This window comes from Tauraco erythrolophus, chromosome 5, assembly GCF_009769465.1.
Source record: "Tauraco erythrolophus isolate bTauEry1 chromosome 5, bTauEry1.pri, whole genome shotgun sequence".
Lineage (NCBI taxonomy): Eukaryota > Metazoa > Chordata > Aves > Musophagiformes > Musophagidae > Tauraco > Tauraco erythrolophus.
In genome coordinates, this window is record NC_141469.1 from 14,913,602 (window position 1) to 14,930,250 (window position 16,649).

At 41.4% G+C, this 16,649-nt stretch overlaps 1 protein-coding gene across 3 annotated transcripts in view; it reads left to right on the forward strand.

Annotated features, from left to right (window-relative positions):
* The first annotated feature begins 388 nt into the window (after positions 1-388).
* GAB1 (GRB2 associated binding protein 1) overlaps positions 389-16,649 on the forward strand; it is a 97,951-nt gene continuing 81,690 nt past the window's right edge. For all 3 annotated transcript variants that reach the window (XM_086611990.1, XM_086611991.1, XM_086611992.1), the window contains exon 1: positions 389-460. In XM_086611990.1, the coding sequence (XP_086468116.1) occupies positions 389-460 (72 nt within the window). The remainder of the gene's footprint in view (positions 461-16,649) is intronic.

Here is a 16,649-nt window from a genome sequence, read left to right on the forward strand (position 1 = left end):
GGAGCGGGGGGCGGTGCCAGCGACGCGGGGCGGCGGCTGGATCCTTCCCTGGGACGCCGGAGCTGAAGTTGCGGCGGGGCGGCGGCCGCCCCTGTCGTCTCTCCCGATGTTCGTGTGACTCGGCGGCGGCGAGGAGGAGGAGGAGGAAGGGGGGGAACCTCCCGCCTCAGCCCCGCTCGCCGCTCCGGCCGGTTGTTGCGCGTGAGAGACAGGCACACACACCCCGCTCCCCCGTCCCTCCCCTTCCCTCGCCCCGCAGCCCCGGGAGGCCGGAGCGGGCGCGGTGCCGCCGCCGCGTCTCGGGGCTCCCTCGGCCCAGCCCGGCCCGGGCGCCGCTGCTGCCGGAGAAGGAGGAGAAGGGCTGCCCCGGCGGGCAGGCGGCCCAGCCATGAGCGGCGGGGAGGTGGTCTGCTCGGGCTGGCTCCGAAAGTCCCCACCGGAGAAGAAGTTGAAACGCTACGTGAGTGCCCTCTCCCACTCGCGGTCCGCGCTCCTCTTCCCTCTCCCGCTTCTCCCCCGGCGGGGATCCCCGCTCGCCTCCCGCTCCGGCCCGGCCCGGCCTCCCCGCGCGGTCCCTCCCGGCAGGGCCCGGCGGCGGCGGCGCCGCGGACGAGCCGCCCTCCCGGCCGCTTTCCCCTTTCGGCCGGGACTGCTGCCTGGTATGTCCCGCGGGGCTTTCTGACCCTTTATTTTCCTCCTCTCTCCGCTTTTTTTTTTTTTTTTCTTTTTCCTTTCTATTTTATTTTTTTTCTTTCTCTGCCCTTAAAAAAGGGGCGCCGGGCGGTCAGATGTTTCTGCCCTGCTTTTATCGCCTTTCTGAGGGAGTCGGGAGAGGGGCGGAGTTTTTCCGTTTTCCCTTTGGATCCGGGCTCAGTATAGATGTATTTTTGAACGTAAACACTTGCCGTCCCGCTGCTGGTGCCTGATGGAAGGGGAGGGCGGGGGGCGCCCCGTAACTGCTCGGTGCGGCGGGCCGAGAGTGGCTCCTGGCGGGAGAGCAGCCTGAGCTGTTGGCCCGGAGACGGCGGGAGCCGGGGATGCCCCGGGAGCCCTCCCCGCTGGGGCCGGGGCGGGGGGGCGGGTTGCCCTTGGGACTGGGGAAAAGCGGGGGAAGGGGAAGGAGTTGCAAGAAAAGTGCCTTTTTCTTCCTCGAAGTTGAGGCTGCCGTCGCTCAGCAGTGAGCGCCTCGGCAGGGGCTGCAGCGGAGCTGACACCGAGTTCGCAGGAAAATGGAGCGCGTTTGCTGAGAGGGCAGATTTCGTGACAGGGCAGCAGCGGTGCCGCTGGGCGCTGGGGCCGGCCGAGACGCCGTCGGGTCACGTAGGAGGGATGGGTGATGCCAGGAGTCATCTCTGCTGAGCCCTTTCCCCTTGGCACCCCGGTCGTTGCACGGCATCTGTGTAATCGGTACAAAATGTTAGGCCTTCTTCTTTTTTTATTTTTTTTTCCCCCTCCTATTCTTTTTTTAGTTTTCATTTAGCCTGTGAGGTGGTGATTAAATAGAAATGGCCCTTGCAGTTATCAGTGGTTTGCTTTTGCTTTGTTATTTTTTTTTTTTAAGCAGCTAAACCTTGAAATTCGTTTGAGAATCTGTGAATGTGGGTCTTGATGTGACCGTGTTATTTTCACCTGTTAGCGATTAACAACCACTTCTTGAAGAACTGTTACTGTTGTGAACTTTTTTTTGAAATGCCAGGAAATTGGTGAAAGGAGACTCTCTCAGAAATCAAAATATGTGGGATAGCCTGTTCTCTGGTTCCCAATGGCAAAAATCCTGTTCGTGCAAAGGATGGAGGATCAGACTTGTGAAGAGAACGTCCTGATGGGTCATGGCAGGGCTGCCGAGTGGGACACGGGCGGTATTTCTGGCCAATCCTCCCTGGATGTGTGTATATTCACAGAATGCTGCTTTACCAATATGTAGGAATCAAGAGCAGTATTAATGTTTTTGAAGTTTGAATGAGTTTCCTGCGCAAACTCTAAATCACGTACAGTTATGCTGTCTGTTCATGGACAGAAGTTGTAAGCGAGAGTTTCCCCTCCTAAACCAGTACCATAAATCAGTCCCTAAATGTACAAGCTTTCTTCCACTTAACTGCCCTTTCAGTGTATTTATAGCTTCACTGCCATGCTGGAATAACATCAGAACCTTTGAGGGGAAAACCCTGGACTACAGCTTTGGTCAAGTGTCTCCCTGTCCTAAAGAAGTTAATTCCTTAATTTCCCTTTGAAAAGGGGATCTGCTTTTTGATCGGAATGACAGTACGGCAAGCTTATGTGAGCGTGACTTGGTTTAGCATCTGCGTACTCTGTAGGCCATGAGGTCATAAGTTTAAATCTTGCTCGTTGTTTTGGACTGTTTTCTGCTTGTATAAAAGAAAGGTACGATTTAAAAGAGGACTTGGGAGTGAAATTCCTCCTGCTTGTCTGTAGTGCCTGATCAGTTGTAGGCTAAAGGCTCATACTCACTTCAAAGACCTAAAAGTGACCTTGACATCATGATCGCCATCTTCAAGCAAACGAGAAGTTGACGTACTTAAGACGATGAACTTTAACTGAGTGCACTGATTGAAGTGTCGGCTTATGCTCTCTGTAATTCTATGCTTAGGCACAGGAGAGCTGTGTTTTTTAAAGCAGTATTTTATGCTGGTGATATTTCAAGAGGCTGCACCAGACGAAAAGATGGGAAAGTGATTTCAATAGGAAACTGTTTTTCGGCAGCGCGTGCTTTTCACATATATATATGGAAAATTGTAACTTCACGCTCTATTAGCTTTTGCATGCAAGTGTTGGGGCAAATCCAGGTTACCATCTGGGAAGGGAGATAAAAAGTCTGAAATTGCAGTTAAATATGGTTTCAGTTCTTAGGAAGGGTGAAAAGGAGCACTTTGAAGCTCGTACATAGACATATGTTTCACAGGGACTTCAATTTTTAGTTTGAAACAGTTGGACATGATATTAAAGCTAGCTTACAGTCATTATGAGACTAAAAAAAGAAAAAAAAAAAAAAACCAACCCTGTCCTGCAGGTGGAAAAATCAGATTTCCTTGAATATATGCCTTAATGCTGTGGATGTCTTTTCCCCCCTTAAAAGGAGTTTTATTTTCATTTCTTGTTCATGCATTTTTGGTATGGAAGTAACTTTCTGATAACTGTTGGCACCTGGGGTTGGTTCCTGGAGCTGATATTCCAAACGGTTTGTTTGCTGGGATAGACTGGTTCCCCTGGGAAGGGAGCTGAGACTAAATCTTGCACAGGTCTCTACAGCCTATGCAGTGGTTGCATGAATATATGAAAGAACTTATTTGTGTGTAGGGATGGAGGACTGCTAAATTTCACAGCTTCTGCTACCCTCCGTATTGTTTTCTTTCCTCACTTGTTCTGTTGCCTCTAACTTTGCTAACATTTGCTCCCCCACCTTAACCCACTCTACTTTTTCTGCTCTGGTCCCCTTATTTTTAAAGATGTAATAGGAAGGCCCCTTTCTCTCCATCTGTCCTTTAAAAAGTGATAGTAAACCTTGGCTTCGTGGTTTTCTGCTACGTTGCAGTTCTGCTGTGCACGTGCCAGTTAAAATAGCTGATTCTTTGTGGTAGCAGCATGGAGGATTTTTTACTGCCATTATGCTAAGAAACCACCGGATATTCAAACACAGCTGTCCTTGGTAAAGAGAGGGAGAAAAGCTTGAGGGAATGGGATTAAGTCTTCTAAATTCTCTGCTAGAGCTACTACGCTTTCATCTGGGTGGTGGCTAGGGTGCAGTGTGACAACTGAATTGTGCTTAAAATCAGGATTTTAGTGTTAACAGTTGGTTTATGGAACTGGTTTATGGAAAGTCTACTGATGCAATATAATAATTCTCAGTATTCTAACATGTTCCACTTAAAGTGAAATACATTTTGTTTGATAAAAGGTAAAACTTCATCAAAAAAAATTTCCACAAACTATATTGGGAAAGGAGAAAACACTTTTTTGGGTAATTCTGTATCTGATAGGCTTCCCTGTACTTACGGGAGTTCATAAGATGATTTCGAAAGTAAATTAGGAAACCTTCATTTTGATGTAATTATTACTAAAAATCCTGTGGTTATTTGACTATTCCTACTGATTGTGTGTTTAATTATTTAAAAACAAAGAGTTTAAAAGATGAGAAATAGGCTTGATCTCACCAGGACATAAGGAGCAGTGATATAATTCAGAGAAGGCCACGTATAGCATCATCTTACTACTCCTAATGTTCTCAGTTGTAGATGGCCATGACAAGTGTGCCAGACTATTAAGCTAGTTATCGATGTTTGAACTATAGGCTAGGACGGTATAGATACAAAAGTAATAGAAGTGGAATATTTTTTTGTGGTTCTGTTTGGCAGTTGCTCTTTGGCACTAGTCACATAGGTGCCTCTTTGGTCTTGAGTAATACTTAAATGTGCTAAGATATGTAATGGTGTTAAGAAATGTTTTATTCAGCAGAATAATTGTAATCTGGTAAAAGCTGCAGTGCCTGACGAAAGCTCTTTTTCTGGAAGGCACCTCTTAGTATTGAAGCTTTTTTTTTTTTTGTGATCTTGCATGAGTGTAGTGAGCAAATTTTAAGTGGCCAGTTGGTTTACAGAAAAAAAAAAAAACCACACCAAGATGAGCTTGTTTGACATCATTTAGTGCTGTCCCTGTAGAGCTGGGTCAAGTTAAGACAGATGAGTGTAATCAAGTAATGTTTTAATATTCTGAACTTGATTGTGCTTGTGCTGCTTCAGGAGACCTTGTGGGAATCAGTGTTCATGCAGAAACCCTTCCTTCTGGAAGGAATTCTGTCCCTTCCCTTCTGCTGTGCACAGTGCAGGAACCAGTATTTTGCCTTTTGATATTTTTAAACATGGATTAGTAAGCCCTAAACCACGAATTTAAAAGCATGACTAAACATAATGCTTTTGTTGGTTATAGAAGGAAGCTGTGTCTTTTTGTATGCTGACCGAAGATACCGAAATCCTCTGTTATGACTTTGGGGGTATACCTACCTCTTAAGCTGCTTACTTGGGTGTAAGTCTCACTTGAGGAGCACGGAACTCATCGTACACGTATTTATCATCTTTGACAGGACATTAGCAACTGGTGTTGACTTTGCTGCCAAAGCTACAGCACTGTCAGTGCTTGACCTATGGTGTATGCTCAGAATTAATTACTAGTGGACGGTTTCAGAGGGTGAGAGCAGGCGACAGTATAGAAAACAGATTAAGAAGTCTAATATACATGTACTAAGTAAGATAAGTCTCTTCTGCTAGTTATTCTTTTTTTTATGTAGCTTATACCACACTGATATACGCTGTTAATTTGAATGCTTCTGAGCTTGGATGGTCAGACAGTACCTAAACTACTTAAACTACTTAAACGTTTCTTTTCTTGATATAAGTAGGAAAGTCAGAGACTCAAGTAACAGAAAACAGAAATTGTCCCGTTCCTTTTGAAGTGCCCATGAACTGCTGGTCATACGAAATAAGTCAGATATTCTAAAGATGTTTCTTGATGTGAATGATTTTTCTTAACAGCTGTTAAATTGTAACCCTTAATTTGGGACCATAATAGCTGAGAGATGAGGAAATAGTCAAATTCTGACTTCTTATGATGTTGAGGATCGTTCTCAGTTGGATGTATAGCAGCTTATGGGTACTCTTTTCACTATGCTTCTATCTTGTGGTAGGTGTGTTAATAAGATTTGGAGCAGCTAATCACAGGGGAGTGCAACTCAATGAAGAACTAATGGAGCAGGGGGAGGAAGAGGTAGCTGCTCCTCCATGTATGTGCAAAGTCTTGCAGCATTGAACATTCTCTGTAAGCAACATAGGTGCTAACCAGAGGAAATAACGAAATGCCATGAATTTAACTTCCAGTTATATGTGGATGACCTTGTTTTGCGTGCCTCTCAGTCAATCTTAAGTCCAAAGCAGCCATGTGAAATAAATGGGAATTGGATATATTGGGAGAAGAATGTTTTTATTGGACAGTTTAGCTTAAAAAAATAAATAATATAGGCCTTGACTGTCAAAATGAGCATCGATTCTGGAGGCCTTTAGTTGGCCAGCTCACTCTTTCAGTTAAAAGATAATCCTTCCATTTTCATTCATTTTTTTTTTGGTGTTTAACAATCCATTATTTAGAAAGAGGAAAGTGACAGACATAAAATTGTTTCCAGTGTCCTCCTCTTTCTCTTTAAACTTTAAAAATCTTGGAATGATGATTTGGAAATTTCAGGCATGGATTTTTTTTGTCTTTTTTGACATTACTTGGAACAGATGATCAGAATAAAATGTGATCTCTTACAGACATTTAGAACACATTTATTTCCTATTAAATTTGGTTCTTGGCATTGATAGAGGTCTTCGCAAAATGTAAAATGACCATCAGTGATTGATAATGTAGTAATTTCAAGGGAGAGATTGATTTTGTGTATTGTAGATATCCATGCCAGAGCTGTCTCGTACGTCTTTAGTCTCGCTATCACCTTTTTGTAGTCTAAAAATAGATGTCACCAAACAATATTAAGATCAGATCAAGACCAGGAGTACAACTGATGAGGTGCAAGATTTGTATTGATGTAGGGAAAATAAACATAAAGCAAAGATACACCTTCTTGCTGTTTTCATCCCAACTTCTTTTGTAGTGTTACAGTGACTTCTTGAGACTTTTTCAACATGACCTTAAAATTTTCCATGCTTTAATGACTAATCATTTTATTGCCAACAGAAGCAATTTCAACTGTTGCAATTTAATTGCAGTGTTTCCTTAGGAGGGACAGACCTTATGTCATGAAAATTACTTGAGCAAGGCAGGCAGGAAGATCCAACAGAAAGGGGTAATCTTGTCAAGGCAGGTGTGTGGTAGGTACAGGTGAATATTGTTAGTCCAACGTAATTTGCTGCTGTTTAGGGCCTCTAATGTGAATTCAGCTCCTCATATGTACAAACAAGTATTTCTAAGGCAGTACTACATTTTCCTTTTTTTGGGGGGGGTGGGGGGGTGGGGGGGGGGGGGAGTGGCGGGAAAGGGATTATGCCATCTCCAGACTAAAAATAAAGTATTGTTTATTCTCAATTCCTCCTTTTATCAATTCTTGATTAGACTGTTGCGGTTCCCCTTTCATGAATTCTCTGACTTGTTTATTTTAGGAAAAGTGTTCATAGTTGTACAAATAGTGTTAGCTTTGTAAATACTGCTCAGTGCAATATTCTACTTGTATTTTTGAAAAAAACTAAAAACAAAAACCCCACAACCCTGGCTTCCAACAAAAGGTTATGTAGTCTGTTTTTTTATGCTGTATTTGATCTTGCTTCCAGCTATTGACAAAAGTTTTGTTTCTCATGATTAGCTTTTGAAGATTTTTTTGGAACATGCCACACAACTTTTAGTTGTAAAAAATAATCCTACATTATGTAGTATCCGACTATCTCCTTAACAATGTCCAGTAGGAAAATGTTTATAAGGTAACTTTCCTTGAGATTAAAGAGCCTGAATTAACTGTTGAACTCTCTAACCATCATCTCTTTTTTTTTTTTTTTTTTGACTGAGGAGAAGGAAGATGTTTAATTGCATTTTATGCACCAAAATTTCAACTTGAGGATTAAACTCCCTGAGGCTATGGTGATACATTTTTCTTCCCTTTTTTTTTTTTTTTTTTAGGTAAATGGCAGTTATTTGGGGTAAATGACACCATGACAGTTGTCTCTCTTGGAACTGGTGGTGTAACAACATGTAATTAAAAATCATCAGGCAGTTATGTCCACATGCCTGTGTATTATTATACATAATATCTGTACATAATAATACAAATAATTCTGTGTAAAAATGTACTGTGAAACAGAGGTGATACTTCTGCTAGGAGACTGTGCCAAGTTAGCATACCAGCTTGTCACTTCTGGACAGCTAAGTTTAGGCCCCACATCAAGAACTGAATTAAATGAAAAGGTTTGACTCCTTCTTATTGTGTACAGCAATTTATTGACAGTGATATGTTTTTTAAAAAAAAAAAAAAAACAAACAAAAAACAGAATACTTTTTCAGGAGCTGTGCTTGTTCTTTTCTCTGATAATTTTTAGGAAGCCAGAAGAAAGCTTTGCCTTCTCTGCCTTTAGGAAGGAGGTAATTTTTGTCTTCTACCACATGCTGGCTAGCTTGGATGAGGAATCTCGATGCAGGCCTATGTGCAGGCAAAGCCTGTGGCTGTACCGAGTGGCCAGGGTCGACGGCAGAGTATTGGGATGACCTTGCCTAGCAGGAGAAAAGCAACCTTGTCTCTTTGCCTCTTTCCTCACACAAGAGTTTTCCAGCTGGCTGGCTGGTCACGTGTGGGTTGTCTTGCTGCTTTATAAGTGAAAACAAAGCCAGATAAACCTTTGGTGGCATTGGAGATAGTGGCTGTCACAAACTAAATGGACTTCTCCACCCACTTTCCAGCACAGCCAGCCTTGGGGCAGGGTGATGGCAGATCTGCTGCCTGCCTTCCTCCTGGGTAAGCCTGTCTCCACCCCGGGAGGAATGCGATGGGTTTCAGTGGTGCTGGCTGGCACGTTCCTCTCTCTGGGATTACAGCTATCGCCAGGCTCTTCAGTATTTCTGCCTCAAAAGAGAAGGGGAAAAAGGGAAAAACAACACAAAAATAGAGCAACATTGGTTTATTTTTCTATGTTGTCTGGAGCTTGGGATTTAAAAACAAAATAAACCTTCTGTAGGTGTTTATTGCTGACAGTAGGAGTTGGCAGGATTAGATTTGGGGTATGGGATAAGAATACAGGAAGCCATTCAAACACAGTTAATAACCCTGCCTTCAAATAGACCTTTGATGCAATCAACACACAAGAGTTAGTCTGTTTGGGAGAGTTATTAAAAGGGTAAATGCACACATGTTATCAGATGAAAAATGGATTTTAAGTTTCCAAACGGGGTGATACTCGTTTATAAAAAAAGAAGCAATTCTGAAAATAGTGTGTCAGTTTGTCATTTTCCCTTTGTATGAAGAATAACTGCACTGAGTCACGTAATGTGCTAGACAAATGTTCCCGTTCACACTTAATGCATGTTTCTTTTACAGTTTTCTGACGTTTGTGTTTCCATGTAGATTCCTAAGTAGGATCAGATGTAGTTGAGAAGCTGTGCCTGGTTTTGGGATGGTGCAGGGGAGGATTGATACTTTGGAAGGACTACTTTTTGAAACCAATTGATGTAGAGCATGTGAGCAAGTCATTAATCTTGATCAACTCCAAAGTCCATATATAGAATCTAGCAGTTATGATTTAAAAAAAAAAAAGTATTTATAATCCTTAAAAATATGGTGAAATACTGATAGCAAGTCTGCCCCTTCCCAGCAAACACTGAAAAGTAAGGAAGATATTAGGCAAGAGATGGTGGGGATAATTTATCTGATGCTTCTAGTGGTTATTTTAAGGATTAGTATTGTGTTCTTTTTAGAAGAAAGAGAGGATGTCCAAGTAATGCATGGACTTGACATGAATTGGCAATTTGTCCTTGCGTAGTTTAATTTCTTTTAAAAAAAGGGAAGGGGATGAGGAGGGGAAGGTGTGGAGTGTGGTTTGAAACAGAAGAGGCTGGAGTTTCCCAGGACAGACAAGGCAGTGGAGTGCTCTGCCATGCAGTGTCCATGTCAGGAATGCAGGAGATTCCAGGGAGCTTGGAGAGAATCCCCTAGGTGTAAGTGTGAGCGCTTGGAGGTCTGGGATGTGACAAGAGGAGACTTAAAAAAATTTCAAGTTGTAACCAGTTCCTTTTGTTCACCTATGCAATCTAATCTTTTCCTAGTTCTGCTGACGTGCTGGAAGTGTCAGAGGTAGGCTATGGGTGTGATCCCATCTGGCAAATCTGCTTTCCTAGAAAGTAGTGATCTATATGAACTTGATTTGAGGTTTAAGCCACAAACTGACAAAAAGTTACCCCTTTTGAATATATCACTTGTTATGTAATTCCGTGATTTCTTGTAGTGCTCTTTAAAGAAATGTTTCTGTCTTTCAATTATGTGTTATAGTCCGTGATGTTTTCATGGTGGCATTAGAAAAACTTTTGTTTACAAAATTCTTTTCCTGTTGGAGATTACACTTACTGTTATACCTTATAACTTTAAGAAGTGCAAGAGTAGGTATCTTCCTGAATCTTGCATGTTCTAATGCATTCCCATGTACTGTTTCTATACAATTATTGTTGAAATTATTCGCATCATGCTATGTGAAGAAGTTTTGCAGTCTAATGACTCGTTACTCAGTGTGAAATAATGCCCTTAAAGCTCAAAGCTGAGGTCATGTCACACTCTTAGTTATGACCTACCTAATAGAGTTGTCTGCGTGCACAAATGAAGTTAAATTGCATAAGCTTGTCAGCACGATGAAAAATAATTCAAGTTACTCTTCGCTACTAAAGGTCTATCGGCAGACAGAAGACACTTCTATGTGCTTAGGAGTCAATCATTACTAAGATAAAACCTGTTTTTCCTTTCTGGAGTTTTGGGGAGGGAGAAGGAGAAATGGGACAGGGGAGTGAAGATAAAAAGTGAGGAGTAGCATTCGAATGACTCATTAGTGTAAATCGGGAAACTTAACCCTGGTTTCATCCTAGGGTAGTTTTATCCCAGGACAGACAAGTAACTACAGAGTTTTGTGCTATTTTGTGTATTTCAGTGCTAAGTTAATTCATATTCCTTTGAATTTTTCCTTGACCTAATGTCTCTATTTATCTGTGAATCTCTGCAGCTCCAGGAAAAGAAGAAAAAGAGCAGAAATTTATTGTCTAATTTATAAAAGAGAGTGACAGAAAGATCTTTACTGATTATAAAAGGGAGGCACCATCACCATTACATAAATTTGATAGTGTTCTTTGGTGGTGTTTTCTTACAGTGCAGCCACAACTGACTGTGAAATCTTCTATTTTAGCCTCTATTTTAGCTTCAAACTATTTTAGTTTGCTATTTTAGCCTCGAATGGGCATGTTAATTAGGTGGACTATTTCTGCAACTTAACAAACTTAAAACTTTTGCTAGATATGTACTGCTGAGAGTCGATCTAACGAGCTGTGGAGGGGAGGCGCAAAGTCGTTAAGCAACACTGCGGAGATGCTCGATTTGCTTCCAACAACTGCTGGGAAGGCAGCACTATTCCCATTGGGCTGCTTCTGCTTTCTGCTTACGGGAAGAGGTTTTCCTATCTATCTCCGCAACCAGCATCCGACAGAGCTGAAGTATGTTCCTACCTCCCTTAGCTGGCTGGAAAATGAGCCTTCTTTCTGTCTGCCTTTGGATCCTTTGCTTCTGGTAGCTGTTGTTTAAAAGGAGGGCGGATGGAGTGCTCCTCTCTGAAATCTCTGTCTGCTTAAACAGGATAGGGAATAGGGAAGACCGTGATCTGGCCTTTCCAACTGGGACACTGAGCTGGACAGATGTTTCTTACTCAGTGCTAAGGAGGAAAGTCCCTGGCCAGGGGCTCTAGGATGAGGGTTAAAAGGTGAATAAATCTTATGGGAGCCTCCTGCTGCGATGATCGCTTCAGCCCTGCAGAAGTGAGAGAGTAGATCTGAAACTTCTCTCTCATGTCCTTTCCTCCTCCTCCTTCCTCCCATCGCAACTATTTTGTGTTTATTTTCCTACTTTTAAATTGCATAATTTAGTCCTTCCTGTCACTTCCTAATGTCTGAATCATAGGTAGCTCTTCCTGCCTGCAGTAAACAAATGTTTTACTCCTGGCACCTTTCCAAACGTTGACATTGTATTTATGAAGGTGGAGGGGGTCGCTCTGGCAATGTGCTTGGGAAGCGAATTCACTTGAGTACGGGTTGGATAAGCTGCTTACTGCACGCTTCTGTGGCCAACTGATTTCCTTGTCTTTCCCATCTTCTACACTGATGTAGCTGCTTGGCTGGTCGGGATGAGCAGGTGAATGGTAGCAGATGATAAAAACACAATAAACAGTGGGTTAGGAGCTTCTGAAGTTAATGACAGTAGCAACTAGGTTGTCTCAAGTCTCCCTGCTGTTAGTGTTGCCTCTTCTCTCTCATACCTTGCATGTACCTACGCTGCTGAGATACCCAGTGTCTGCCGTTTAACCAGTCACTTCTGATAAGCACTGTCTGGTCTAACGCTAGAGCTTTGCTCGTTTTTTGGATTCTTTCACTGCAAGGCAAGAAGATGACACAGGGCACTTGGGGACACGTGGTCTGCCTCCTTCAGCCTGCTGGACCTCTCAGGCCATATCTGTAAATGCTAAAAAATATGAGTGTGTCATCCTCACTTTTCTTGTTATTAGTCTTATTTTTAAGCATTGAAAATCCTTCATTTTATTTTAATTTTTGAATTGACTGTGGCTCCAGAGTGATGCATAGAAGACACAGCTAACACCCATGGGGACTCCACACCTCTCCCAATGCACTCACACTCACTCTTTGCTGGTTTCTGTCCTATATGTGGAAAATTGGTCTTGAATCATGAGTGAATCATGAGTCAGCCTCACAGTGTGCTGAACACTACAGCTCCCACACTGCAACTACGTGTGGAACCATTAAATGGACTTAACTTGATAAATGGAAACAGCAGCAGAAAGATCCAGTCCTTGTTTTGGCAACTTTGCATTTGTACCTTGCCATTTATCTGTGCATCCTTGTTTCCCTATCTGTTTCTTCCCACTAAGGTGGTAAGAAGGTGAGAATAAATCAAATATATTTAGGACAGATTAGGTGAGGTAAGAACACCTTGAATGTTATACTGACTTCTTAATTGTAATTACTTGTAAAAGAGAGAGCCTTCTTTTCGACAGTTACAGCTTACCTTGATTTTTGACTGTGTTGCATATAGCATGGGAGTCATATTCTCCATACAGATGATTGGAAAAAAATGAAGTATTTGGAAGGTTGTGTCAATAAAACAAAGCAACAGAATATTACTGTAGCCTCTAGTTTAACACAAATTTCAGAAAAGACAGCAAAAGAACCCTGCTGTTGCATGCCACAGGAGTGCCTCATGTTCCAGTTTCTCCTGAGGTTGTGTATGCACAGGAGCACAGGGTTTTCCCTTGTGCCATTTGTTCTCATCCAGTCAGTGAGTGAAAGGATGGAGTTTCCCAGGAAGATAAGTTTGAGAGATTTTTGGACCTGGTAGCTCATCTTAGAAATGGCGAGTGGATTCGATTACCCTTTCTGTTGTCATCACCTACTTACACTATTTGCTTATGTGTAATGAAACAATTTACATTTCTTTCCACAATAGTGGGAGGAGCTACAGATTCCTATGGTTGAGGTTGAAATGAGTTTACTCTATTTGGAGTACGAAAGTCATGCTCTTGGAGGTGCAGTGTGGGTAATGAACGATGTTAGGGAATTGGGAAGAAAAAAGTGCGATATAAGACAGTATCCTGTTTACAATATATTTTAGTCTAAAATTATGGCAACCAGTTTCTTAAGAACACTGTGCCATGTGGGAACTGAATGTGGAAACAATTATATGAATTTTTTTTATTCATTTGTTACGTGCGTTTTGGAATTCTTGAAACTAAATACTACATATTCAAATAAATGCCATGTTAAATAACTTAGAAAATACTTTTGTGTCCTTTGTACAGTGGATGGTGAAAGTTTTGCTGAATCAGAAGCAGAAATGTAAGGGTTGGGTCCTGTAATTATAGTATTACAGGACCTGTCTACTATTGCCTTTTAATTTAAGCTTGTAATATAAAGTATTTCTGGTTAGAATGAAGATAACGCTGACCAAAGTATAATGAAACCAAATTTTCCAATCATTTGCATTACTTTAAGCTGTCTTGTCATGTTCCACAGTACTGTTTTATCGGTTCTAGCCAATAAATATCCCATTGGTGTGCAAATCTTTTCATTTGAACTTGAGGTTATTAAATTATACTCTTGCATTGAATTTCAGTGATTGCATTATTGTCATTCATCTAAGGAGATTACAATCTTACCTCCTCAAAGGATGTTGGGCTTTTTGTTTCTTTAAAAGACAAAAGTAACATTAAAGTAAAACCTGGTGGAAGGTTGTGTGATTTTTAGCAAATAGTTAAGCAGTGCTTCTGTGTGTTGCTTATGAAATTCCAGTAAGTCTTGATTTAAAGTGCAAATATTTCTCTAGGCAATGGAACTACACAGCCTTAAGTTGCTACAAAACACCTTTACTGTGTTATGAAAAAAATCTCACTCAGCTTTACACCAAAACTTGTAACTCTGTGAGCAGGCGTAAGCCAAGAAAATGGTGGAGACTGAGGTAGAAACATGCTTTCCCACGAAATAAAATCCAGGGATGTAGCCACCGTAATTGTGCAATAAATTATCATAAATGTGATGTCATAGCCGCTGCAACTTTCTGAAGGGGTAGTCTGATTTTGAAATCAACAGAGTAGTGAATAACAAGCCTCTGAATTGGCCCAGACAACAGCAGGCGACGTCTGCATCAATTGGGGAAAGCAGTCGTCTCCTTAGAGAATTAAACCGTTTCCAAATAGAAGTTGTTGACTCGATGTGTTAATCTTTGCTTTTCATGAAGAAGTGCAGTCCCACACTGATGAATTTTTTGTTTTGTTAAACAGATCCCTGAACTACCTGCTACATAGGTAAAAAGAGACCGATTGGAAGAACGTAGTAGTTCCTCTGAACTGCAATTATTCCCCAGTAGCGTTCAGACAACTTCTTACTCATCTCTGGCAAAAGGTCCCCAGATGCAGATGCAATTCCAGGATTGTAGCTTTTGATTTACAAGGAATATTTCACAGGCTTGCCCAAGGGCATATTGTGAAGATTAGGCAGAACCCAAACGATCTTTAAGGTTTCACTAGCATAACTCAGAAACTTTTGTTTCAGGTAATTATTGTACGTGATAACAAGGACATATTGCTTGAACCCTAGCACTGTTAGTCATGTATTATCTTAATGTGAAAAGGCAAAATGAGAGAATCCTCTAAGTTGGTTACAGTTCTGGATTAAAAGCTAAGTGTTGTTAATGCAGTCATTTGAAATGTTGAACTTCCATTGAGTGTGGTAAAACTTAACTCAATGTCCAAATAACCTTATATTCTAGATACAGTAAAGCACAATGTATATTTTTCAGTTTCTGCCATAACTTCTTGATGTGTACATAGTAATTAAACCAATTTAAACAGCTTAGAAATCAGTAGTGTCCCAACAAAAGATAATTCTTTGCCTTCCTAGTAGGAAAATCTTCACACCCATCCCTGTATCCTTCAGGCAAAAACCTGGGTAAATAAATAAGCCTTGCAGTATGCCCAGAAGGTCATCTGTGAGGGGGAGGCAGGAGCAAAATTCCAAGTCAAGAACCTTCCCAGAAAACTATCTACTGGTACATCTCCATGTTTGGGAAGCCTTGGCTTCTGCCTGGTGAAGGCTTTCCTCATGACTTTGACAGATGTCTGCAGAGGCCTACCGGTGACCTTTTCTAAGCCGATTCTGGTGTCAGTAGTTCGTTCGTTCATTCTTTGTTTTTTCCTCTTACATCTTTGTTCACTTTAGAAACAATCAGTAATTCCTTGCTTGAGCTTTTATAATTAGCCCTGTGACACTATACCCTGCTACTCTGGTAACTTCATTCATGTGTCTACTAAAAGGTAGTAGTCTCTTTTCTTTTTTATTTCCCCCCCGCCTTTTCCTTTTGGTCTCGCTTTCCCTTGGGGATCTGCAGCTTCCGTGTTAGCTTGTATCTCTTCATCTTTGCACCTTCTTGCCATTGACCTCTCCATGGATGACTTCCTTTGCTCATTTTGTGTAAGTGGCCCATGCTTCGGTCTCTCTGCTCCTAAATGCTGCCTCTTCTCCTCTGACATGTCTTTTGTATGCTGCTATCAGTAACCTTTCGCTTATACCAACGAAGTGTATCTTCTCTTTTCTTGTAAATTACCTTTGCAGTTCACATTCTCTATTGCTTGAAAATATACCCACATTTTCCCAATGATTAAGTGTCTTGACTACTGGAGTTGCCTGTTGCAGGAACATGTAGATGACATGGCCCACGTCTGCTGTTGGGTGAGCACGTAGACTTCTTCCAGACAGAACCAGTTATAGCTGGTGTCACCTTTTTTTTGTCAGGCTTGCTAACCATATTGTATATCTCTAAATGCAACAACTATTTTCTTCATAAATTTATGAAATTTGGACTACTTGAAGGTTGTGTTTCAAGCCTTTCATAACTGCACTGTGTCTCTATAGAGACTTACGTCTCATTTTTCCTGCCTGCTCTTTGTTTTTGAGCTCTGTGCTAAGTTTTGGGGTGAACTGATTAAACTTTTTTCTGAGCTATTAGAACTTGAGTATTTTTTTCATTCAGTTCTTAATTAAGGCTAATTTAATCTATTACATATACAAAGGATTTGTAGGTTATTTTAATAACTTGTGAAATGCTCCTATGTCCCTAAAGGTTAAGTTTGGTTTTGGACAATGGATGTTAACATTGAATGTAGTCATAACTCTGGGAATGTTATTTTTTGGCATGTTATTATTTGTCATGTTTAAAAATGACAATTATAATTTCCCCCCCATGCTAAATGGACATGATCACCTTATAGAGCAAAATAACTGTTTTCCTCATTTTTTTTTTTTTTTCTGTCTTCCATTTTGTGAGATTGTACATCACTGAGGGAAGAAACTGTGAA